At 43.0% G+C, this 25,720-nt stretch overlaps 1 protein-coding gene across 5 annotated transcripts in view; it reads right to left on the bottom strand.

The window, feature by feature from the left end:
• The window catches only part of COG5 (component of oligomeric golgi complex 5), a 178,509-nt gene that overhangs the window by 40,593 nt on the left and 112,196 nt on the right, over nucleotides 1-25,720 (bottom strand). For all 5 annotated transcript variants that reach the window (XM_053406133.1, XM_053406135.1, XM_053406136.1 and 2 more), the window contains 7 exons: nucleotides 24,733-24,898; nucleotides 22,343-22,455; nucleotides 22,163-22,240; nucleotides 12,378-12,459; nucleotides 7,145-7,349; nucleotides 5,304-5,465; nucleotides 3,735-3,834 (listed from right to left, as the gene is read on the bottom strand). In XM_053406133.1, the coding sequence (XP_053262108.1) occupies nucleotides 3,735-3,834; nucleotides 5,304-5,465; nucleotides 7,145-7,349; nucleotides 12,378-12,459; nucleotides 22,163-22,240; nucleotides 22,343-22,455; nucleotides 24,733-24,898 (906 nt within the window). The remainder of the gene's footprint in view (nucleotides 1-3,734; nucleotides 3,835-5,303; nucleotides 5,466-7,144; nucleotides 7,350-12,377; nucleotides 12,460-22,162; nucleotides 22,241-22,342; nucleotides 22,456-24,732; nucleotides 24,899-25,720) is intronic.

Below are 25,720 nucleotides of genomic sequence, written 5' to 3' on the forward strand. Positions count from 1 at the left end.
CTGCAAGGCAAAAAATAATATATGGTAATTTACAACAAACATAATTTCCTCCAGGCTACAACTTGACTTTGAAGCAATTAGCTCAGGCTAATCTTGAAAATCAGATTAGGCACACCAACTTGATTGATGATGGTGACATATTAGCACCTCGCTTCCTAGACATTTTCTTCGCATTATTTGTGTTCTCACTGACCGTGCTTTAAATAAGCATTTCCTTGCTTTCCACACCCTTGGCAAAAAGCAACACGGTTTTCTACGGACCTGTAAGAAGAAACCTACTGGAGGCTACATAATGAAGCACATCTACTTGTTGAACGCAAACTCTTACAGCTTTTACAGCCACTATTATTTCCTTAAGCCACATTATTCCCTTAAGCCTACAGTGAGATCACAGCACCAATAAGATGGGTTGAGGAGAGGGAAAGGTTAAGAAAATGCATCCCTCCATGAGCTGCTATGAATTTCTACCATTCTAACCCTACAGGGACAAAAATCCATGTTGCCTTTTTTCCTATAGGTTATCATATTGAAATAGTTAAGAGACCGTTTACAAGAGGTCCTAGGTCCCCAAGTGTTCACTAGGGTCAGTTCCTCAGCTACTCCACTGAATCCATACTTCTATTAAAATATCTCCTGACACCATTTACGGATTCTCCCTGTATATTCTTATACAGGTACATCTACCCACCAGACATGTAGGGTTAGATACATAAACTTGAGAATACGCTCAGACCAGAACACTTGAGAACCAAATGCAAACATATACAGACTTAAGGGGGGGGGGGGAGCAGCCAGAACAAGGAGCCATTTAATGCAGAAGGCTCCTATCCTATCTTAATATAACCGAGCTTTTATCCTTAACTCTTTCCCTACCTATTTCTCTCATCTCGCTCCCTCTGTCTCTGCCAGCTGACACAGTCACAGTGTTCAGGGTGTTCCAGCGAGAAACTTCTTCAAAAGCCAATCACTCGCGGTTGATTCATTTGATTGCATTTTATCCTACTTTTCCTCTAAAGGACTCAGTGTGGTTTACGTGGCATGCTTCTAAATCACCAGGGTAGGTTAGGGAGTATACTGTATTTAATTATGGGTTATCAGAGCTCTTAGGTTTTTGAATGTCTGATGTAGATTTTTTTCAATTTTGTTGTTCTGTATGGGACAATGACAATAAAGCTTATCGTATCGTATCGTAACAAGTGGCCTAAGCTTTGCGGCACCGTGGGGATTTGACAGTGCGGTCCCTTACCGCTCTGAGTGCTGCAACACGCACAGGAAAACATGGCAATCGTGCAAAACGGCAAACCTTTCTACCACAACAGAACCTGTTCAACCTCAGGGGTAGGGTTCAGATTTTAGCAGGTAATGCTCGAGGCACTATGAAAATTCTGCTAGTTTGGATGCACCTGCACTGTTCTGACCAAGACAGGCTTTTCGTTTTCTGCATTTGTTTAGGATTTTTTACTGTGTCTGAATGGCACATGACCACGAGTCTCTCGCAACAGAAAGGCAGCTAATACATTTTAAAAATAAAAGCATAGGAGACAGAGGAACTGGCTTGTCAGTGACTGTGTAGTACAACCAGGAAGGATGGGGGCATGCACAAGCATTTCTTTCACGCAACCAGAGGCGCTTCTACATATGTATCCCCTGTACAAGCCCAGTTTCCTGGATTTCGAAGGCTGCTACTGTCACATCCTGCAAAAATATCACTAATACAAAGCAAAACGGAAGGTTGTATTCTATGCAGCACTAAGAAACGTCCCACCAGCCCAAGGATTTCTCCGCACAGAACAGAATGTTCTTTCCCTCTCTGCACCCCCCCCCACCATACGGGCGTACCTTGGACCCCAAACGCCTTGCAACTTGAACGTTTTGGCTCCTGAACACCACAAAGTGAGTGTTCCAGTTTGCGAACGTTCTTTGGAAGCTGAACGTCCAATCCGGCTTCCGACTGAGTGCAGGAAGCTCCTGCAGCCAACTGGAAGCCGCGCCTTGGTTGCTGAACGTTTTTGGAAGTCGAATGGGCTTCTGGAACGGATTCCGTTTGACAACCAAGGTACGACTGTATATTCCAGGTTTTTGTCCAACCTTCTAGAGCGGATGGGGAAGGGGTGCAGGGTGCATATTGGGAGAGAATTGATGGTTAAGGGAGTCATGTTACACTAGCACTGACTGTTATAGGCGTTAATTCCCTCTCAGTGGCACATTGGAACATTGCAGGAACATAGGATAGATGTATTAGTGTTCCTAGTCTGAAGATGAGTTTAAATTGTATGGTGTTTTCCCTACCAAGGTTATCAGGATTTCTCACCCCAAATCCCTCAAAGTCATCTTTCAGTGATGGGCGTTTGGCAGCTGAGAGTCACAACAGCTTTGAAGGCTTCATACTTCATCAAAGGTAGCCCTGAAGAACGGGGTCTTCAGAACAACTGATGTGAAACAAAAGCAGCAGCAGCCCCACATTCCTGTCAGCGTTTTTTTACAATTTATTTTTATTCTGAAACCACTTGCCTCTTTTGAAAGCACGCTTCTTTCTGAATCACCCTCAACATGGCTCTGAAGACTGAATGACACATGCAATACGAAACTCCACGGGCCCTGAGGCCTTCTTAGCATTTATGGCTGCCATGCCTGCTTTTACAATTCACTGACAAAATCGTCTTGGCTTGTCCTTAGAAATATTATGCATTACAGAAACTGAAGGCCGTTTATTTATTTGCAGGAAACTAGTTTTGTACTATTCTAATTTTTCAGGTTTAAAACACTGTTCGCCAACATGGCATCCTCCAAACCATAGAATCATCAAATTGTAGAGTTGGAAGGGACTCTGTGGATCATCTAGTCCAGGGATCGGCAAGGTTTACCTCGCCTGGGCCGGTTTACTCCAGCGGAGACCCCTCTGTGGGCTGGATTGTGTGCGCCCGCAATTTCCTGCACCACAGAAGCAGGTTCCCATGCCGCACTGGTTTAGCACAGTGCGCGGGGGCTTGCCAAGCAGACAGCTTGGTTTGGGGGCGGCTTGGGGGCCAGTTAAATGATCCCTGTGGGCTGCTTGTGGCCCATGGGCCTTAGGTTGCCGACCCCTGATCTAGTCCAACCTAGTCCAAGTTGCAGGGATATGCAACTGTCCCATATGGGAGTCGAACCTGCAACCTTGGTGTTTCCATCCCCACGCTCTAACCAACTGAGCTAGCCAGGCTCATAATACTATTTGGATTACAAGTCCCATCATCCCTGACCATGCTGACTGGGGGTGATGGAAGTTGGAGTCCAGCAACATCGGGAGGAACACAGGTTCCCCAGCAATCCTACAAAATGCAGTTGCAGGTCTGTGTGTTCTGAGTCACAGCCTCCATTATCACTACATCTGCAGGACTGGTGAGAGGCATTGCAAGTTTACCTAACGCCACGCCACTCTTTCTAGCAAAATCGTTCATGGTCCACCATTTTGGGTGGGGAGAGTTTTCCATGCCTGCAACAGAGAAGCTTGTGAGAGGAGACCTTCTCTGTCCACAAACCTCCCTTTCTGTATGTGGTGAAGGAAAAACACCACTCAATCCTGGGAATTAGATTGTGCCCCGAGTAATTCTGATTCACAAAATTTGAAAACGTATAACTGGAAGTATTTAAACATTTCAGCTGTTCCAACTGCACTGCTGTTTTTGAGGAGCACTGATGACAGAAAGAAACACATTTTTAAACCTAAAATGATTTCACAACTGAGAATTACTTACAAGCTGTTCAGACTTCACACTAAAGAGCTGTATGGTCTTTGCCACATTTTTTGATACCGCCAAGGTGAGATTTGGATCTACAGCAGCCACATTCAGCTCACTAGAAACAAAAGGCAAAAAAAAAAAATATGACTGTTTAATCACGATTCTTCAACTGTTTTCTTCAACCAAACAAGAGGGAATAACATCTTCTACACACACTATGTTAGGATAATGAATTTAATTCATCTAATTCTGAATGAGGTTATGCACCATTCACATAGTGACTTTCTTTTGTACTTCTTTACTTGTTCACAAATAAAGTGTGCTTTAAAACTTGTTCATAAATGATTTAGAGTTAGGGGTGAGCAGTCAGGCAGCCAGATTTGCTGATGACACCAAAACGTCAGGGTGGCTAAAACACAAAATGAATTGCGAAGAGTTCTGAAAGGATCTTTCCAAACTTGGTAAATGGACAGTAAAATTTGATCACAGATTTGTTTCTTGTGTGCAAGAGAACTCTAAGGTATCTTTCATACAACGCTCTCCACAGATCATAATGGAATACCACCAATGCATCTATGTTGGCATTCTATAGGTCGCAAGAGCAAATATGGATATACTTCTTCATCAGGTCTGAAATCAATCTATGAAAGGAAATATTCTTTTTTTTAAAGAACAGCTTCATGCTTTCAAAACAGTTTGACCAGCACTTCATGTTCAAAATTGCAGCACAGCCACCCACGTGACCAAAGAGAGGTTATGATATAGAGATGCAGGGGTCAAATAATTCTTCTGTTCTGCTTCCTGGTCTTCCCACCCACATGGCTTTTTAAAATTTAATGCCATAAGTTCAAAACTCTGTGTCACTCTAGATCAGCCTTTCCCAACCTAGTTCCCTATCCAGGTGTTACTGAACTACAATTCCCATTATCCCTGACCACTGGACACGCTGTCCGGGGCTGATGAGTCTCGCAGTCCAAAACATCTGGAGGGCATCAGATTGAGTAAGGATATTCTAGACTCTTCTCAGATCATGATTATGTCTCTACTTTCATCTCCCTTGGAACAATGTGGCATATCCTGAAGGGAGGGATAATGTTCATATTATGAAAAGTTTTAATTCTTCCAAAGACGTTTTTCTCCAGACCTCTCCCTCAACTGTTACCTCACAATTACTATCACACAGCAACACATGGTGAAACATACAATGTAGGGCTGGCCTCTAACAATGTGGCTGGAACGTTTATGTCCACTCCCAGGCCAGCTAGGGCTTAGACACCTTTTCTTTTTAAACTACCTTCACATTCAGAACAGCAGCAGAAATGTCCAGAACAACATCTCCAGGAAGTAGAATGTAACGTGTGCAAACACAGAAAGAGGTCCAACAGAACTATGTGGGTTTCTCCAGTTTGCACAATAAAAATGCACGAGATAAGCTCTGATTTAATTTCACTGCTAATTGCTTGGATAATTAATGAGGAATCAATCATTTAGCAGTAATGAGCTTCCATTTCCTAAACTATAATTTAGGGAGAAAGGAAAATCACACTGCATGTTACGTCCCAAAATTTATTACCAACACTTTACCTTGCAATGGTTTTGATGATGCTGTCAAGCTCGTCAGCTGAAGGAGGGTTGCGACCTCCAGGGGGAAAGACGAGGTTGATGGGGTCAAAGAGCCGCGATAATGACTTTGACAAGTAGGCAGCTTCATAAGGTTGCAAAGAGTCTTTCAGGGCTATTTCTGGGCTGAGTAGTGGGGAAAACGGGTTAAGATAAAATATATTTCCTTTTTTCAAACAAAGCAACAACAACAAAAAACAACCAATTTGGGGTTGGACTAAAGTCTACCTTAAAGGAACACCATCCCTACTTTCTCAGCTCTTACTCAAATTATTCTGAAGGCATGCAGATCCTTTAGAGTAATTTCTAGTGGGAAAGTATGCAAAAGCCTATAAAGCAAGTATCCTGACTTTAGGAGCAGCTACACATACTAAAGCGTTAATTGGCAGAGTTGTGTGTAGCTCTAGGAATTAATCTTCTCCTTCGAAATGCATGAAATGTTCAATTAGCAAGCAATTTTTCTAAATCAAGGTCTTTCTTTGAGACATTCAATGTTAAAAATGGAACATTTCCTAACTTAAAATAAAGTTTGCTGTAGTCACATATATAATATACATTATATTGTTCTGTTTTTTAGTATAAGAGGCAAATTTGAGTCCCTGACCCCAACTCATACCAGCTTCTAACCCAGAAGTGAAAACCCATTGAATACATTACCCCCTGTCTTTTATTACTGACCCACCCATAAGGACCCCTCAACCTGTACTTTCAGGAAGCACTGTATAACAGCAAACTGTTGTCAGGAATTTTAGAGATTTCCCAAGACACTTCAGCGGGTGTCTTGCACGCACCATGAGACAGAAAACAATATAGCACTGCAATCTCTATCAGAATTTTAATAAGGTTTTTTAAAATTCTCTGGGGACACTAATGCAGAGAACCTGTAGCCCATTAGTCTCAGTCAGTATGATCAATGATCAGGGATCATGGGAGTTGATGTTCAGCAACATCTGAAAGGCCACGGGTTCCCCAACTCTGCTCCAATATCTACAATGGTCTAAATGGTCCCCCCCCCTGGAATGAGATCGACGTTTGACACAGTCAAGCCAGTGGACACATTCAGTCCCAAAGAGATGTTGCTTTGGGGAGCCTTAGTGTGACACAGTTTGAGAACTCCAGGAATAGAGTGTGTCAGAGACAGCCCACTGATTCAGAGCCTCACATATGAAATATCTCACAAACTAGACAGGTGGGAGATCAGAAACCCATAAAATGTTTGTCTACTTCTGTCCAAGCCAATCAACACTGTACAGTACATGCCAGGAGGAGCAGATTCAGTGGCCTAGTTTGCACATCACAATATATCTCAGTTAATGGTTTACCATGAATGTGCTGAGCAGGGCTGTTGTGCTCCTACTTGCTACCACACAAACGGAAACAAACAAAACCCCCTAGCTTAGTGTTATGTCCGAGCCACGTATTGTGGTTTGTTTTGCTCCAACAAGCCACAATCAGTGAGCCAACAACAAACTTTGGCTATAGACTGAGATTCATTGGAAGTGAAACAATCCCCAGTTCTGACATAATGCTAAGCCATGCTCATGGTTTGTTTCCTCAGTGCATTGTGGTGTTGAGCATTCAAGGTAAATCATTTACTCGTTTGCGCAAATCATTAACTCTGGTTGATTCTAGCTGTGGTTAAAAATCATGTACACTGTAAAAAAACAATGCCCAAACTGGTAGAATGAAATAGTACATTGTTGTTAATTAAAATGTTAAAACGAAATGCTCTATGTTGTAGGGAATAAAAAGCTTCAGAGGCTAGAATTTTCTATTTTCTAATTATATATACACAATATACATACTCATAATCCTGTTTCTTTTGCATGAAAATGTCCTGTGTATCATCTTCTATCTGTTGAATTTCTGCAAAGTGCTCGGCAGTGCCATTTGTAATGAAATTTCTTTGAATATTTTTGCTATATTGTTGAATACGCTTCCAGAAATCATTATAGAGCCTCAGTAATTTAGGGTATTCGCCTTCAAAAGCTTGTTTCAAAAACATGGAAGCTACAACACACAAAAACCAAACAAATCCATAAATATTACTTGGAACACCATATCAGTTTCTGTAATACCAACAATTCTTGTCATTTAAATTCAACATAATACAGACACATAATATTTAAATAAATGCTGTCCTTGTTACAAGGCCTGTATGGGTGAAATTGCATCCCAGAATTATTTTCAAGAGGAAATTGGGTGTCCCTCACAACCTTACAGGATTGCTTTACAAAACACTATTCAGAGTTTTTTGGCAGTCCTAATACAATGTTCCATCCTGATCTTCATTCCTTCTTTAGGCTTAAATATGCTTCTTTATAAAATAGTTACCAATCTCTCAATGAGAAATAATTTTCATTAACATTAGCAAAGGAAAATAAAACTTCTTGTCTTCTAACTATTGGATGGTTTGCATATAATGCTAAACCATAGTTTGTTTAACAAACCATGTGTTAACAATGATCATCTCACAGATGATTAAAAAATGGCTTCAACTTGGTGAGTGTCCTGGGGAAGGGGTGGTAACCAAAAAACTATGGTTAAGGAAGAGTGCTTGACACACATGTTAAACAAAACAAAATCTGAAAGCCAACAACGTGCCATGACTTCACATCAGAGTTTGTTGCCAGTAAACAAATAGTGAAGTCAATGGACAGAGTTCCCACATACTACTAAGTCATGGTTCAATAAACTATAGTTGAATAAACCATTGCTTAGCATTTTGTGGTAACTAGGCCAGTATCACTACCTTCTCTCAGGGCATAATTTGACTAAGGATCTATTTTCAATATAATGACTCAACTCTGAAACACAAGAAAAGATTAAAGTGTCCCTGAGCAAATGTCCCTTCCACTACTGTGTAACTATAGAGACCCAACACATACAGCTAAGAGGTAAAGTCTCTGAAATCAGATGGAAGGATTTCTAGATAGGTTTTTTCCTGCAAATTAAACACTGTGTCCCTTCTCAGTCACCAGCAGAATTTCCACATATTATTTAAAATATCATTCATCAAAATATATAGACATGTACCTCTCTTCACAAGAGAGGCTGATTTACAATTTGTTATATTTTTCTGATTATGAATAGAGCTACTGTACTTATTTTGCTAAACCCTACAGATTTATTTCCAAGGTTTAGATTTCATACCTTTTCGATTTGGATTTTGCCAAGCCCACGCTAAAGTTAGGAGTGTCTGAAAGTGGGCTTTTCTGTATGCATGCCTATTGTGTTTGTTGCTGACTAAACGCTCTTAAAATTACTAAAAAGAGCCCAGAAGCTTCACTGGATATATGTATAATAAACAAGTTAAAATACTCAAAGTGAGAGAGTAACAAGGAAACGAAATATTATTGCAAAAGACATAGGATGTACAGACACAGCTTAGGCCTGAAACATTTGTGGGCCAAGTAAGGATGGACAGTTTTTACGTTTCTTTATAATTTACCTTACAACCCTTTAAAGGAAGATTAGACAAATGGTTATGCACTCCCTCTACTGCTGGAGGCAGTAATACTTCTGAATATCTGTTGCTGGAAAGCAGAGGAGTGGCCCTGGATTCGAATCCTGCTTGCTCTTTTCCCACAAGCAACAGTTTAGCCATTGTGAGAACAGAATGCTGGACCAAATGGGTCATCGGTCTCATCCAGCAAGCCTCTTCTTATGATTTTACAGCCACATTGGGGGGTGGGGGTGGGGAGAAGGAATAATAATTGGAACCACAGAAAGATATGAGTTCACTGTCCCAATCATAAAAATCTCCCCCTCTCTGAATTTGCTATTTGTGCTGGCCTGGAACACTTTACAGGCAGAATTTCTGGAGTGGGGAGTAATTCGTGAGAACTGTGGTGGGGTTTTTTTTTGGTGGGGGGGAGGTTAACACCCACACCCATGGCCCCAATTTAGACTGGAGGCCCTGTGGCTGCTACTGATATCGAAAAATTCACACATCTCCCTCATGACATGTAGTTTGACCCTGAGCAGGGAACTGATGCAGCCTGAGTCCAGGACCCGGCAGCTATGAGGAGTCCTCGGAGATTCCAATTTCTTTCCAGCCTGACAGCGTATTTTTTATTTAGTAATGGCGAAGTATATTTGACAGCATTAGGCAGTCACTCAAATTAAATTAGATCACTTGGTTACTTAGCAACTATACAAAACAACTGCGTACAAATAGAGCAATAGGCAACTTTCACCGTTTTTAAAAGAGGGGCTATAAACTTCAAAGATGGTTACAGAGATGCTGTGCACATGCACAAAGTTAAGATTTATCCATAAGCACGAAGGGAAAATGCTAGTAAATTCACAAAACTATTGTTGTGCGGCTTCAGTATCTGTTTCACCTGAAGAAAAGATGCACAGTCTTTGATATTCTTTGACTAATGTGGAGCAATACAAAACAAAACAAAAAAACCTTTCCAGGTTGCCTTTTTGTCCTGTTCTTCTCCGAAGGATTTCAGAACAGCCTACACAGTAGGTCAGGGGTTGCCAACCTTTTTTGGGCCGTGTTTCAAATTTTGGGAGAGTGCAGGGGGTGCCAGTCACAAAATGGCTGCCACGTGGAACGTGTCATAGCAACCACCCATGGTTGAGACAACCACCCATGACAACCTTGTGCTTGCTACAGGAATGTCCCGATTGTGGAGCTCACACAATACTGCATAGACTGATAGTGCTGCTGTCTAATAACAACAGTGTTCTTCAGTACCATGAAAAATACACATGGTGGCCATATGACACTCACTCTCATTTCAAGTTACAGAAAGGTAGCCGTGTTGGTCTGCCATAGTCAAAACAAAAAATTTTTTTCCTTCCAGTAGCACCTTAAAGACCAACTAAGTTAGTTCTTGGTATGAGCTTTCGTGTGCATGCACACTTCTTCTTTCGTGTGCATGCACACTTCTCATTTCAAGGTACCTGAACGTTTTGCCTCGTAACTTTCTTTCTAGAGGCTTATTTATTTTAATGAAAGCTCAGAATCTGGGGAACTTAGCCAATGAAAGCCTTCACGGCACCATGGCATCGATGGGCAAAAGGCTGGCAACCTCTGTGGCAGAAAGTAATGGTGAAATAACTGGGGGGGAAGTCAAGCATGTCCAAGTAGTGCTTTGAACCCGTATCCCCCTAGTTACACAACATCAGCTCTCACACTTTTCTAATGTTCTTTGATTCTTGACATGTGAGCAATGATCTCTAAATGGGTGTTCAGAAATATTGATACATATTCAATAACAAATACTTATCACTAATTTTCCAAGAAATTTTTTTTAATTGCATATACCACAGAGGGCCCAGACAAATGTTTTAGTATAAAAGGGGGGGGGGAGAGTAAACTGCCATTATTCAGTTATTGCAGTGTGTCCTGCGCATTTCTTCAACGTAGTATAGCTGGTACTCAGGACTGTGCAAAACCCAATTTCCTCAAGATAGCGCTTCTGTTGTAGGAAACGTGATTTCCTGAGCACTGAAAGTGCAGCATTTTAATGTTGAAAAAATACGTTTTCTCTTTCCACCTAGTGCCATCATGAATGCTGTGCCGGTTACTGCTGCGTGGATATAATGGGCACCTAGTAGATCAGCAATGCAACTCTTCCCTATCTGCATTATTTTGTGCAGATTTCCAAGCAAGCAAGCAAAAAAGGCAGCCTATTAGTATTACTGTTATTATTATCACTATATTAATTTATATCCCACCTTTCCCCCGAAGCTCAAGGTGGCTTACAGCTAAAACACCACAGAACCACCTCCTCCCTATTACATTTCCACAGGTATTTGTTTTTTAAACAGGTAGGTAGCCGTGTTGGTCTGACGCAGTCGAAAGATATTTAAAAAACCTGTCCAGTAGCACCTTAGAGACCAACTAAGTTTGTTCTTGGTATAAGCTTTCGTGTGCACACACACTTCTTAATTCTTAATTACTTAATTCGTTCCGGAGGTCCGTTCTTAACCTGAAACTGTTCTTAACCTGAAGCACCACTTTAGCTAATAGGGCCTCCCGCTGCCACTGCGCCGCCAGAGCACGATTTCTGTTCTCATCCTGAAGCAAAGTTCTTAACCTGAGGTACTATTTCTAGTAGATTGACTGATGGACGCTTATTGGGGATTGGAACCGGGAAAGGGGGGGGTGGAGTTTAGGAATCCAAAGGGTGTATAATTATAATCTGTTTTGCTTTTATTTTGTTTTGTTATTTGTATGAGAATTGAGGAAATCGTGGAAGGGAATTTAGGCCGACTTTAGAAAAAGGCTTTAAGAATAAGCACTGATGTATAATCATTGATGTCTACAAGGCAAAATGGGTTTTTCAAAATGAACTAAATATAAAATATAAAAAGGTTAAAAATTAGGGACAAGAACTTGTTGAACCAACAATTTGAATTGGAATACAAGAGGGGGAGGTGTGGGGAAGTCAGGGAAATATGTTATTGAAAATAAGGATTCTGAATTCTATGTGTTTTTAAACTTTTTTGTTTCTTCTTTTTTGATTTTTTAATGTATTATAATGGAAAATTTTAATAAATATCTTTTTTTTAAAAAAAACTATTTCTGGGTTAGCGGAGTCTGTAACCTGAAGCGTATGTAACCTTAAGCGTATGTAACCCGAGGTACCACTGTAGTTGGTCTCTAAGGTGCTAGTGGACATTTTTTAATATATTTTTTTTAAAACTTAATTTGTGAAAGCTACATACTCTGCTACTTCAGCAGATTAGGCGACATCTTGCCTGCATGCCAGTGAAAAAGCCACTTCCTGCTTTTGCTGGCACATGGGAAGTTGTCAGAAACTCTGAAGACAGGCATTCATTCCCCACGCTGAACCGAAGGAGTGGATATATTGCTATGAAGGAATTGCAGGAGACAGTTACATATTTTTTTTAAGGGGGGGAGGGTTGATTCCTACCAACCCACACTGGTATTTTATTGAGCACTATTTGGCTGGGTAGCGGGGGCGGCAGCAGTGGCGAATTCTACAGAATTAACATATTTTCAGAATAAATGTAGAAAACAAAAGAATCGCACAGGCCGGACTCAATACTTACAGTCGGTTGCCTTCTGAAACTGGGAGGCAAGAGTCTGAGTCACTGCCGTCCAAAACGTGCACAAAATGTCTGACAGGCCATCCTGGGAGAAAAAGACGATGAGAGAGATAAGTCAGAAATGCCCCAAATTTACAACTAGGGATACTGTACTCTTCATGCCTCCCAGGGAAGGACCACCAGAAGCTGTCTTAAACCGAGTTCAGACCATCGGTCCATCCAAGCAGTATAAAAACACAATCTAAGGATTCGGCATATTGACTGTAACCAGCAGTGCACTTGACCAACAGCACTCCTCAGCGAGAGCATGGATGGGTAGAAAGGTTTTTAGCATGCACCAAAAACACACCATCGCCAGCACAGGCCTTATTTCCAGGGGGGAATTGTTTCATTAAGCTTGGAAACCAGGTGAAAATTACGCACACACAAAGAACGTTAAGTCACACAAACAGCGATTGGGCGGGCGGGCGAGGAAGAAACATTTGTAATGCTGTCTGTGAACTCAAGTAACAGACAGATTATCATCTTGTAATACAATCCGCTATAGTGGAAGCTGCTGACAAGATGAGTAATGGACTGCATCCGATTAACTTTTCAGCTCAGTGGAAATCGTTTCAATCAAACTCCTACTCTTTTAAAGAGCAATACAGGACGAAGGGCATCAGCCTCTTGTGACCTGTAAGTGTATTTCAAGAGCACGGGAGGCTTTTTGCCGAGTCTGGTAACCCATTTCCCTCAGAGCAACACAATGAGTTCTCCCTTCCACCAGCAGCACACACAGGTGCATATATAAATGTAGTTTCAACACACACACACACACACACACGGGTGCAATCTTATTTGTGTGCTTTTAGATGTCCTCTTCCTTGAGTCTTCTGCTCTGCAGGTGATGTTTTGCTCCTTTCCATGGCTATGCTCCCAATTACCATATTTTTCGCTCTATAGGACGCACTTTTCCCCCTCCAAAAACGAAGGGGAGATGTGTGTGCATCCTATGGAGTGAATGCAGGCTTTCGCTGAAGCCTGGAGAGCGAGAGGGGTCGGTGCGCACCGACCCCTCTCGCTCTCCAGGCTTCAGGCAGCTATCCGCAAGCCTTCGGAGTGCTCCAAAGGCTTGCGGACAGCAGCCTGCAGCCTGAAGCCCGGCGAGCGCTGCACCAGTTCCCGCCGCGCTTCGAAAGGCTTGCGGATAGCTGCCTGTTCTGGGGGCTGGGGTCGGGCGAAGCTCGGGCTTCCCTGCCTCCAGCCCCTAGTCCTGCAAGCTCCGGGAGAGGTGGCAAGGTTGTGCGCAATCTTGCTGCCGCTCCTGGACCTGGGGGGGGGAATATTTTTTTCCCTTTATTTCCCCCCCTAAAAACTAGGTGCGCCCTATGGAGCAAAAAATACGGTAAGTTGTCTTGAGACACTTATGTGCACTTAGAGGTTATTAAGGTTAGTATTCACACATCAATTGAATCTATATTTATCTTTTGATTTATGCTTATGACCACCCAGTTTTATTCCACTTTGTACATTTTTATCCTTCTGTTTTTACGGACTGGACCGCTATCCTATTTTATAGTTGAATGAGTCCATATTTTTCCTGTATTTCACTGTAAGAATACAAGAAGAGACTGGTGGATCAGGGTCTTTCTAGTCCAGTATCTTGTTTCCCACAACAGAAGATGCTTACACAGAAGCTTATGTCTGCATAATGCTACATAATGCACATTGATTGACTGAATCAGATGCCCAACCTTTTCAAAAAGCAATAACTATAAATATAAGAATGGTTCAACACAATAACCCGTACATAAAATCAATTTAGATCCAGGGAAGATATCAGCTGCGATAAAGAATTTAGAAGCCTTATTGAAAGAGGAATGTCTTTAGCATGTGCCCAAAAGCCAATGGTGAAGGCATTTGTCTGCAATGCAAGGAGTGGGAGTTCCAAAGTGTAGGTGCTGGCACACTATAGATATTTCTTGGGATGGTATCTGCAGGGTGCCATCTCCCATAAAACAGAGATATAATTTAGGTATGTAGGGCAGGGGTTGGCAGGCTTTACCTCACCTGGGCCGGGCCACTCCAGTGGAGATCCTTCCGTGAGCTGGATTGCTCATGCGCCCGCAATTTCCAGCGCTGCGGAAGTGAGTCCCCGCGCTGTGCCGCGCCGGTTCAGCACAGCACGCGGGGGCTTGGTTCGGGGGCAGCTCGTGGGCCAGTTAAATGACCCCCATAGGCCGCTTGTGGCCCATGGGGCTTAGGTTGCCTGCCCCTGATGTAGGGGGTGAGGTGATCTTTCAGGTATGACAACACTTTGATGGCTTGCAACCAGCAGATAACCCCAAGAGTGGACTACAAGTCTCCTTTAGCTCACTGACTCATTGAAAGTCCCAACTGTAATCCAAATGTGCTCTTAAATAACTACAGATATGCAATGTGTGGCAATGATAGAGAGGTTCCTAATCCACTGCCACATATTCACTTGTGAAACTAAAATTCTCTCTCACTATTCTGATAAATCACAGAACAAAGGAAAGCCATAGGAACAAAGGTTCAACGTTACACATTTCTGCATTATGCAACATTATGCAATGTTGACGGTTATGCCCAATAAATTTCCAGCTGGAGGTTCCAAGCAAACCAGAAGTACTACATCTGCTGCAAGCATTGTATCACATGCATCTGCAGATGCTCACATCAACAGAACAGGCTCCAAATTTAGCGTACTGCTGCCTAGTCACAGGATTATAAGATTATTCCTGAAGGCAAAAACGGCTGGTAGTGACAGAAATGTGAACCTACTTGTTCACATTAATCTATCCTGATGCCACTGCTCTAAAGTATAACTGAATGTTCCAGTCAATTACTACCAAAGAATCAATGAATTCCTCAGAACCAGCCAAAAACCTGGCATACTGTGTCATCTGTGATAACAAGCAATGACACTACAGCTGCAATCTAAAAGTCTCATTTCAAATTATTTCTTCAACATTAAGACAGAACAAGTATCCTATTTTTAGACAAAACATATTTATCTGCTCATTTAGAAAATTCACAAGCTTGCTGTCTATCTTTTGCAATTAATCTATATTTGAAAGGAAAACCTAGTATTACTAGTGAATTTCTATCTATCAGTCCTCTTCAAACAGGCGGGTGGTGCCTATTGCTAGTCTACTGGAACGCTAAGCAACGTGGATTGACAATGCAAATATTCACAGTGGTCTCCCCTTCTTCTTTAGTTACAGAAAGTTGCTGCTTGTACAACAACAAATCTGCAACAGATATGGAATCCTCCAGGACTATTTATCTAACACATCACCTTTTAGGACCCATCCCTTAAGGAGGTGGGATAGTCCAGATGATCAGGTTACAGTAAGTGTGAAATGCCACACCCCCTTTCTCAGGTAGGGTAGAAAAGAGGCAAACCACCTGATGAAGCAGATTGTGGCCCACCAAAGCTTAGGCCATAATAGATGTGTTAATTCTATTAAGGTGTCACAAGACTCTGGTGCTGTTTCTGCTGAAAATGACAAAGATGGATACCCTTTCTGGGGGAAATTACATCAGCGGTGTGAACAGGGCTCACCAGACAATCTCATTACTCGTTGAGTCCATTTCTCAATAAGAGCAGGAAGAGGTTTAATTGCAGAAGCAAGATACGACTGCCCTCCGCCTTCGAGGGGATGGGGAAGGAAGAGAACCAGCTGCAACGTAAGGAGACTTGAACACTACAAGTAGCTCCCAAACAGGAGAAAAATCAAAAGCCTTCCAGCTTTTTTAACTCCCTCCAGCTGATGGTGGAAATTTACTATTGGGAATTGAAACAGAATCATAGAGTTGGGAGGGTTGTAGAGTTGGGAGGGACTTCAAACGTTATCAAGTCCAAATGCAGAAATCTCAACTAGATCATGCATGGCAGATGGCCATCCAACCTCTGCTTAAAAACCTTCAAGGAAGGAGAGTTCACAACCTCTCATGGGAGTCTGTTCTACTGTCGAATAGCCCTTATTGTCAGAAAGATCTTCCTGATGTTAGGCCGGAATCTCCTTTCTTGTAACTTCAATCCATTGCTTCAGGTTCTATCCTCTGGAGCAGGAGAGAACAAGCTCGATCTACAGTAGTACCCCAGGTTACATATGCTTCAGGTTACAGACGCTTCAGGTTACAGACTCTGCTAACCCAGAAATAGTACCTCGGGTTAAGAACTGTGCTTCAGGTTGAGAACAGAAATCGTGCTCCAGCGGTGTGGCAGCAGCGGGAGGCCCCATTAGCTAAAGTGGTGCTTCAGGTTAAGAACAGTTTCAGGTTAAGAACGGACCTCCGGAACGAATTAAGTACTTAACCCGAGGTACCACTATATCTTCCATGTGGTAGCTCTTTAGATCAGAGCTTTCTCTAACTGTGTGTCGCGACACGTTAGTGTGTCGGTTGCAGTGTGTCACGCAAACGCTCCCTGCGCTCCTCCCAGAGCTGGAAAGGGGTTAGTTTGACCTCTGGTTTGCTGTCTAAAAAGTGTGTTGCCAACATGAAAAGTTTGGAAAGCTCTGCTTTAGATATTTGTAGATGGCCATCTTATCTTCCTCCCAGTTTCCTGTTTTTCAGGCTAAACATATCCAGTTCTCTCAACCGTTCCTCCTAAGGCTTGGCTTCCTGTCCCCCTTGATCATCTTGGTCGTCATCCTCTCCATAAACAGAAACAGCAAAACTCAAATTACTTAGCACTGGGTAGGAAAAAAATCCTGTGGCTAAGTTCTTCCATTTTGTGCCAAGTGACTACTTGGGTTGTGATTGTCGTGGAGAACATGCTTGATAAATAGACCCTCTGGTGAGCATTGTGACAGATCAATAGTTAAAAATACAGATAACCAACAGCTACCATTACATCCTGGGCAAGGTTTAAAATGTAAAATTAAAATGACATTCCACCTGTGCATTATTACAGTAGATGACTACTTGCAAGTGCTCAACAGTGTTATTTATATATGAAAAATACCAACCCTTACACACTAATTTCAGTCCTCCTTTTTATACAGCACAAAACACAGCCTCCAGGAGCAGTTTGATTAAAACAATGAAAAACATTTATTCTCAAGCCCCTTTGAAATGTAAAGCTACACAGAGAATATTACTGTGCAGTTCATCTGCTACAGGGTCCCAAAACAAAGCTCTTAATACTAATGTGGACAGGGTTTTTCTAATCATCAAGGCCCCAAAGGCAGGTTTGGAAAAAGCATCTTGGAGACAAAAGACCTTGGAAGTTACCCCATGAATATTTGTAAGCTATAACATAGGACTGCAAAAGATTTAACAATTCTGTATTGCAGGCCTCGTGGGACTGAACGAAGGAAGATCCGTACACGCTATTTCTATAGCAACGTGACTTCCAAATGTGAGACTCCGAGCAAAAGATATCATTTGCAGTAGTAAAAAAAAATGTCAGTAGAGGAACTGTCAAGTCTCCAATCACCTCAATCCACCCTTTATTTCTGTTTGTGGTGTTTTGAATCAGATTATATATATAATATATATATATATATAATGCCTGTATATTTATGCTATTGTGTATATGATATATAGTGTGGTGGTCACACAATCAATAAACATCACCACAGTTTTGAAGAGGGTCTTGTGTTTTGTTTCACTGCAGGCTACATTTCATTATATTCAGTGCTTTCCAGTGGCAAAATAACATTTTAAAAGGTAATCTCTTTATGTAGGTACCAGGGAGAACATAGTTTATATATTTTTGAATATTGCTTTTCAAACTAAAACAAAAAAGTGTGTCTTTGCTTTTTAATCTGCGTACAGATGATTCCAGGGAAATATTATTTTTATACGGCAATAATGGCACTGTGGGTAAAAGCCTCAGCGCCTAGGGCTTGCTGATCGAAAGGTCGGCGGTTCGAATCCCCGTGGCGGGGTGCGCTCCCATCGTGCGGTCCCAGCGCCTGCCAACCTAGCAGTTCGAAAGCACCCCCGGGTGCAAGTAGATAAATAGGGACCGCTTACCAGCGGGAAGGTAAACGGCGTTCCGTGTGCTGCACTGGCTCGCCAGATGCAGCTTGTCACGCTGGCCACGTGACCCGGAAGTGTCTGCGGACAGCGCTGGCCCCTGGCCTCTTGAGTGAGATGGGCGCACAACCCCAGAGTCTGTCAAGACTGGCCCGTACGGGCAGGGGTACCTTTACCTTTAATGTCTAAATCAGGGATGGGGAACACTTTCCCGCCTGCTCCTTGGCAACGTTCTGGTGAGCACATGACAGTGATGGGAAGGATCAGAGCCAGAAGTGGGGGTGGCCAGTGACCAATGTAGGTGGAGCTATGGCCATTGACTTGCATTGCAGAGTCTCCAAGGAGACAGATGGGCATCTAAAGTGGAATCGCAGCTGTTGAGGAAGATAGATATAATGCTAGAGTTGACCTCACCACCAGTAATTAGCAAACAGAATGTAAAATGCAGGGTTTATGTTAGCATGTCCTGTGAGAATGGGCATACAGCCCTTTAAAAATGGGCAAGTTCCAATGTGTTTTGTTGTTAGATCAACTTTCTAATGTGGACACACAAAAATCCAACCTTCTCTCCTCTCCCAGACACTTTATGTAGAGTGGAAACGGATAGTATCATATGTGAAATTGCTTTGGCTTTTTAAATGAGTATTAGAATTTCCATGATTTATCAGCTTATTTTTAACTACTGGCAGCAGACTCAACAGATCCTGCACTCCCATCTGGCTGTCCCTATTGCTCAACAGACACTGAGGGTATGCTTGCATTTCTAGATTTAAGGGCTTGTTAGGCAGTTCCAAAAGTCCTACCTAGCAGCTTGTGACAATGCAGTGGGACCTCGGGTTAAGAACTTAATTCATTCTGGAGGTCCGTTCTTAACCTGACACTGTTCTTAACCTGAGGTACCACTTTAGCTAATGGGGCCTCCCACCGCCACTGCTGCGCAATTTCTGTTCTCATCCTGAAGCAAAGTTCTTAACCTGAAGTACTATTTCTCGGTTAGCGGAGTCTGTAACCTGAAGTGTTTGTAACCCGAGGTACCACTGTATGTTAGATAACTAGGGGACTTAAGAAAATACACGATAGCCTTATTTCAGTAGCAGCAGCAAAAGGCAGGTTTTCAGCACACAATAGCAATGCCGTCTATGAATGTTAAGGCCAGTGCACATTTGGCTTGGGGTTCAAATAAAACTGCATTCCGTTAGAAGTTCAGAGAAATAAGCACTGAGACAGAATACAATGGACTAAAGACCCGCCCCTCAGCCAAATAAATGCCAAATAATGTTATCAAAATAGACATGCAAATGCAAACATGTCCATTTGAATGATCAACACTCTTTCTTCTATTGAGTTCTCTTGACTAATATTATACACTCTACGTTCCACATGAGCATGAATTCACAATAAAACAAAATATTGTTCAATTACTTAAACTAGGATTTACAGTGGTCCTCTCTAGCACAATGTTTGCTAGGGAAGAGCAGGAATTTTTAAGGGCATCTCCCTTCAAGCCATCAAAAGTGGGGTTAGGGAAGATTTAAAAAGGGGGGTGTATCAGTCTATTAAATCACCCAACCACCCTCTGGTCCCATCCCAAAGACACATCTTTGGACATACAACCAAACCGAGCAAATAATATTTTTAGAAATGCGGTGTCCATAGTGACCAGCCATGAAAAAAAGCCAACCCTATTCCTCATCACTTAGATTTTCACACATAAATGATTTGAGTATACTGAGCAGCCAGAGAGATCTAGGATGACACCTTTTTGAAGAGGGAGAATGAGCACGTGTCACTGAGCTATGAAACTTCTTCCTCTATATGCCAAAAATAAACTTACAATGTCAAACACAGAGACATTTGGGGGGGGGGGCATCTCCCAGAACTCCAGAAAATGAGTAGGGCACAAGAGCCCTTTGCAGAAGCAATGCTCATTATTGCAGAGCAAGGCTTATGCTTCCCTTTGCCTTGCCATTCTACCCTTGATCATGCTTTCCACTAGTTTACCCAAGGCAGGTCCCTGGCCTATAATTTCCTGGCATCAGTGTGTAAGATAAATTACTATTACTCAGCCCAATGCCTTGGGAAGGGCAGGCTGTAACTCCTAACAAAGACCATGTAGCTGTGAGAAGCTTCTCATATAAAGAGGGTATGTTTCCTAGGGTTTTTCTTTTACGTCGATTCATAAGAGAAACTGCAAAGAGCATGCAGCCGCAAGAAAAAAGTTTTTGTTTCTCTGTTTAATATTCATATTGCAAACTATTTGCATAAACGGTCTCTCCTCTCCATTAAAAAAATTGAATCTGTTGGAATTTATAGTCCAGCACATGGAATTGGAACATTTTCTCTCTCCCTTTGCATAAAATTTAAACTTGAACATGAAGAGAGGAAGGGGCTCTCCTTCACAAATTATGATAGATGAACTGATTGGCTAGCACTGTTATTGGCCCTTGGGAACATCATTCATCAAATTTGTCTAAATAAGAATACAGCACAATACAAGTGAATGGATAAGAATAGGTATTCAGAGGGGAGCTACTGTAGGCAAAGGACAGCCGTGGATTGTTTATCAAAGAGGGAATTGCCAAAAGGAGAGAAGCAGATGGCTGGATCATGTGACAAACCATACAAAGACACGTTATCTTACTAATACATAAGATTAATTAGCCAATGCACACAGTATTACGGTGAAAGATAACACTGATCATTAATAAAGGCACGTAATGATATTTTATTATTCTTTCAAATATGACAAAAAAGCAGTTATCCCAAGGGATTGGGCCCAAATGCTGCCATGTGGGGATGGGGCAGTGTTTATGCACATCTCTTGTTGGGTTATCAATTCCTCCCATACTTCAGTCTCTTGCATTCCCTAAAAAGCCATTCTACAGAGTTCCCCATCTTCAAGAGGTGGTTCCCCCCCAAAAAAAGTTCAGAGCAAATTACACTAGTTTGCATCCAAGGCAAGGAGAACAAGCAAGCAAGATATTCCTGCTGCTTTGCTGAAACTGGGCCACTTCATCTACAACTGCACAAAAGGGATTTATAGACCAGGCCATCCCTGCGCTGGCAGGCTAACACTTTACACAAAGCAACAGAGGTCCTGGTTTAAACCAGACGCCAGTCCCACAAAACATCAAATGGTTAAGTTCTACTTGCCTGAAAGATACACATACAAGCTAGCCTTGTGTCTATGCCCAAGAGACTATAGATCAGGCATAGGCAAATTCAACCCTCCAGATGTTTTGGGACTACAACTCCCATCATCCCTAGCTAACAGGACCAGTGGTCAGGGATTATGGGAACTGTAGTCCCAAAACATCTGGAGGGCTGAGTTTGCCTACGGCTGCTATAGATCTTGAATCATCCATCAATGCACACCGTTCGGGCTAGTCTGTGTGTCAGCACTACAGTGGTACTCCGGGTTAAGTACTTAATTCATTCCGGAGGTCCATTCTTAACCTGAAACTGTTCTTAACCTGAAGCACTACTTTAGCTAATGGGGCCTCCTGCTGCCGCCGCGCCACCGGAGTTCAATTTCTGTTCTCATCCTGAAGCAAAGTTCTTAACCCGAGGTACTATTTCTGGGTTAGCGGAGTCTATAACCTGAAGCGTCTGTAACCTGAAGCGTATGTAACCCAAGGTACCACTGTATTTCATTACACACTGAAATACCAAAAAGTGAACACTCCCTTTCTGCTGACATAATTAAAAAAGGCAAGTTACCTTTGCAAGAATGCACTTAGTTAGAAGGAAGAGATGTGGTGCGGGGGAAGGGGCCAGGAGAGAAGCGTTACCTTTGCTAATTCTTCAATGAAGCACACCTGTGTAACTGGATCTCTTTTCATGGACAGTACTTTCTGCAGATGCTGCACCTGAAAAGGAAAGATGTCATTTTCAGCCCAACTCGCTTCTGCATTTCACGGTGCCCTCCAAACCGTGCCAAGCCAGAAGAGGATGTTTAAATAGCCAAATACCTGCCCACAAGCTGCACAGATTTGATCCATCAGCTTTTCCATATTGGTCCACAGAGCTGCTCTAAAGGCCGCCGTGTTTCCTGGTGTTGGCATAGATGCTCTTCCAGGGCCACCTGTTTTAAGAACAACCTGTTTCAAAAAACCTAAACGACAACAGCTCAGCTTGGGGAATTGCTACAATTAGGATTTTAAATATCTGGATGCACAAGAAGGGACATACTGGAACTGTTAGAGAAATGGAAAGAAAGAGGTCTTGGTTCAGCATGGTGCTAGAGCAGAAATGGGAAGCCTGAGGGCCTCCAACGTTGTTGAACACCAGCTCCCATCATTCCCTGATGGCTAGCCATGCTGGCAGGGGCTGTTGAGAGTTGGAGTTCAATGACATCTGGAGGGCCACAGGTTCTGGGCTGAACTCCCAACTCGATGACTGCATAAAAGTCTTGGATTTATACCTAGGAGTTTGGGGCACAGATCTCCAGTGAGCCATGAGCTCACTGGATGGCCCTGGGCAAGTTAACAGTCTTTGGACCTCGTGGGGATGTTGCAAGGACAAAACAGGGTAACTCTCATATATACTACCCTGAGGTTCTTGGGGCAACAGCGGAATATAAATGTGGCCAAAGTAAGTAACAGCTCCTTCTTCAGACATGGAGGCCTCAATAAATCTCAGCCAGCACACAGTGAACAGCTAAATAGCCACGTTTTCCCCATGTATGTTAACTAAAGGTACCGTATTTTTCGTCCCATAGGACGCTCCGTCCCATAGGACGCACCTAGTTTTGTTGGGGGGAAATAAAGGAAAATTTTTTCCCCTTTATTTCCCCCCCAAAAAGCAGGTCGGGGAAACCGAACCAGGTCGGGGAACAGCGGGATGGCGGCGCTGCGCCTCCCCGCTGTCCCCCGAGCTTGTGGGGCTGGCCGATGTCTGCCTGGCGCGAGGGGCGCCCTGCTTCAGGGCGCCGCGCCCGCTGGGCGGCAGGCTGCTATCCGCAGCATGGGAAGCCCTGCGGGGAACTCCTGCAGGGCTCCCCACGCTGCGGATGTCTGTCCGGCGGGCGGGGCGCTCTGCTTCAGGGTGCCCCGCCCACCCGCCAGGCGGCAGGCTGCTATCCGCAGCCTAGACAGCCCTGCGGGGAACTCCCACAGGGCTCCCCATGCTGCGGATGTCTGTCCAGCTGGCGGCAGGCTGATATCCGCAGAGTGGGGAGCCCTGCAGGGAACTCCTGCAGGGCTCCCCACGCTGCGGAAGTATGCCCGGCACGAGGGGCGCTCTGCTTTAGGGCGCCCCGCCCGCCGGGCGGCAGGCTGCTATCCGCAGCCTAGACAGCCCTGCGGGACCTCCCGCAGGGCTGCCTAGGCTGCGGATGCGTTCCCGAAGCGCCGGGCGCTCTGCTTTCAGGGCGCCCGACGCTCCGGGAAGCAGGCTGCGGATGTCTTCCTGAAGCCTGGAGAGCGAGAGGGGTCGGTGCGCACCGACCCCTCTCGCTCTCCAAGCTTCAGCGAAAGCCTGCATTCGCCCCATAGGACGCACCCAGATTTCCCCTTCATTTTTGGAGGGGAAAAAGTGCGTCCTATAGGGCGAAAAATACGGTAACCATTTCTGAAGTGTGTCCATATTCCAGTGCATTTTTTATTATTTTGGATTTTATTTAATTTTGAAGTTCATAAACCACCCAGAGGATCTGCCTGATATGCAATATAGAAGTGTCATGAATAAATAAAGTTATATATTTGATATGTTCAGAAGTAGAACAGAAAGTCAATATTACACTGTTATTTAAACAGTTTCACAAAAGGAGCTCCAAACTCCGTAGTATAGAATGGTAGAGGATCTATTGCCTCCTTCCATTGTATTTTATTTTTAATGGGGAAGAATTATAAGCCTTTTTGGCACATGCCAAGAGAAATTCCAAGACCTAAAGCAAATGTCATATTAGCTATGATGAGGGTCACAAGTCTAAGTGCTAAAAATGCCAGCTGAAAGCGATGTTGCGCTATATGTGTGTGTGTGTGTGTGTGTGTGTGTGTGTGTTTCTCAATTGGGGGACGTACATCTGAGTAAACATTGTGCTGTTGTAGTTGCTATGCTGCACCAGCTGTTGACATTACTTGAAATCTGGAGGGAAGGAGAATACCGTGCTGCAATATTAAGTACAACACGTTTGAAGTGAGAATGACTTGGAAATGGGCCAATTCATTTACCTCAATGTGACTTTTCCACTTCGCAGCTTGCAGTATTATCACATCCAAAGAAAAGAAACAGCTTACCAAACAGTAAAGTGTGATGAAGACTAATATGAACATGAAGAACTGTATTAGATTCTGCTTATGGGAATATAATGTCCAATTACCAGGCACTGTATTAATACAGAAGGGAGAAGGCATAGTACCTCTAACCGCTGTCTGAGAGGGCTGAGTCAAAACCTTAATATCCAAGGCATTGTTGATGTTCTCCTCCAAGGACGTGCAGTAACCATCCACAACGTTAGTGACGGTGACTTTCAAAGTGCCAAGGTTATAGAAAACCTGAAGAGCCGTTCCAACTTGGGTAGGATTCTAGACAGGAGATGGAAAGAGCCACAGAAAGCAGAAAGTGTCAGTACGTTAACCATTCATTCATTCGTACGTACAGAATTTGCGTACCACTTAAATGTAAATAAAACCTTGAAGTGGTTTACAAAGGATATAAAATATACATTCAAACTGTCAATAAAAAAAACAAAGTTAAAAGCAAGTTTTAAGCCCCCAAATATAAATAAAATAAACCTGTAAAATGTACATTATAAACTAAAATTGCAGATTAAAAGACACACCAACTTTACAGTTAAAAGATTGATTCCTTGTGTATGGGGAATGAACACTACAGTGGTACCTGGGGTTACATATGCTTCAGGTTACATACGCTTCAGGTTACAGACTCCACTAACCCAGAAATAGTGCTTCAGGTTAAGAACTTTGCTTCAGGATGAGAACAGAAATCGTGCTCTGGCGGCGTGGCAGCAGCAGCAGGCCCCATTAGCTAAAGTGGTGCTTCAGGTTAAGAACAGTTTCAGGTTAAGTACGGACCTCCGGAACGAATTAAGTACTTAACCCGAGGTACCACTGTATAAGGCACTTGCAAAAGTTGTAATTCCGCCAAAAAAACACACAAAAAAGAGCAGTTGAGATGGGATAAATAGCGTAAGCCAATACTCCAAGTAAACCGGTCCCAAGGCCTTGGGGAAATGCAAACAGGACAATAGCCCCAAGCACCTAAAAGTAAAGGAATTACAGTGACCAATTCACAAGATCACAACACAACCCTGATATTGGCTCCAATAGACCCATTGGTTTCTACTAAGAAAGAGATGATTCAGAACTCTCCTACAGCCATTTCAT

This window comes from Podarcis raffonei, chromosome 10 (genome assembly GCF_027172205.1).
Source record: "Podarcis raffonei isolate rPodRaf1 chromosome 10, rPodRaf1.pri, whole genome shotgun sequence".
NCBI classification, from domain to species: Eukaryota; Metazoa; Chordata; class Lepidosauria; order Squamata; family Lacertidae; genus Podarcis; species Podarcis raffonei.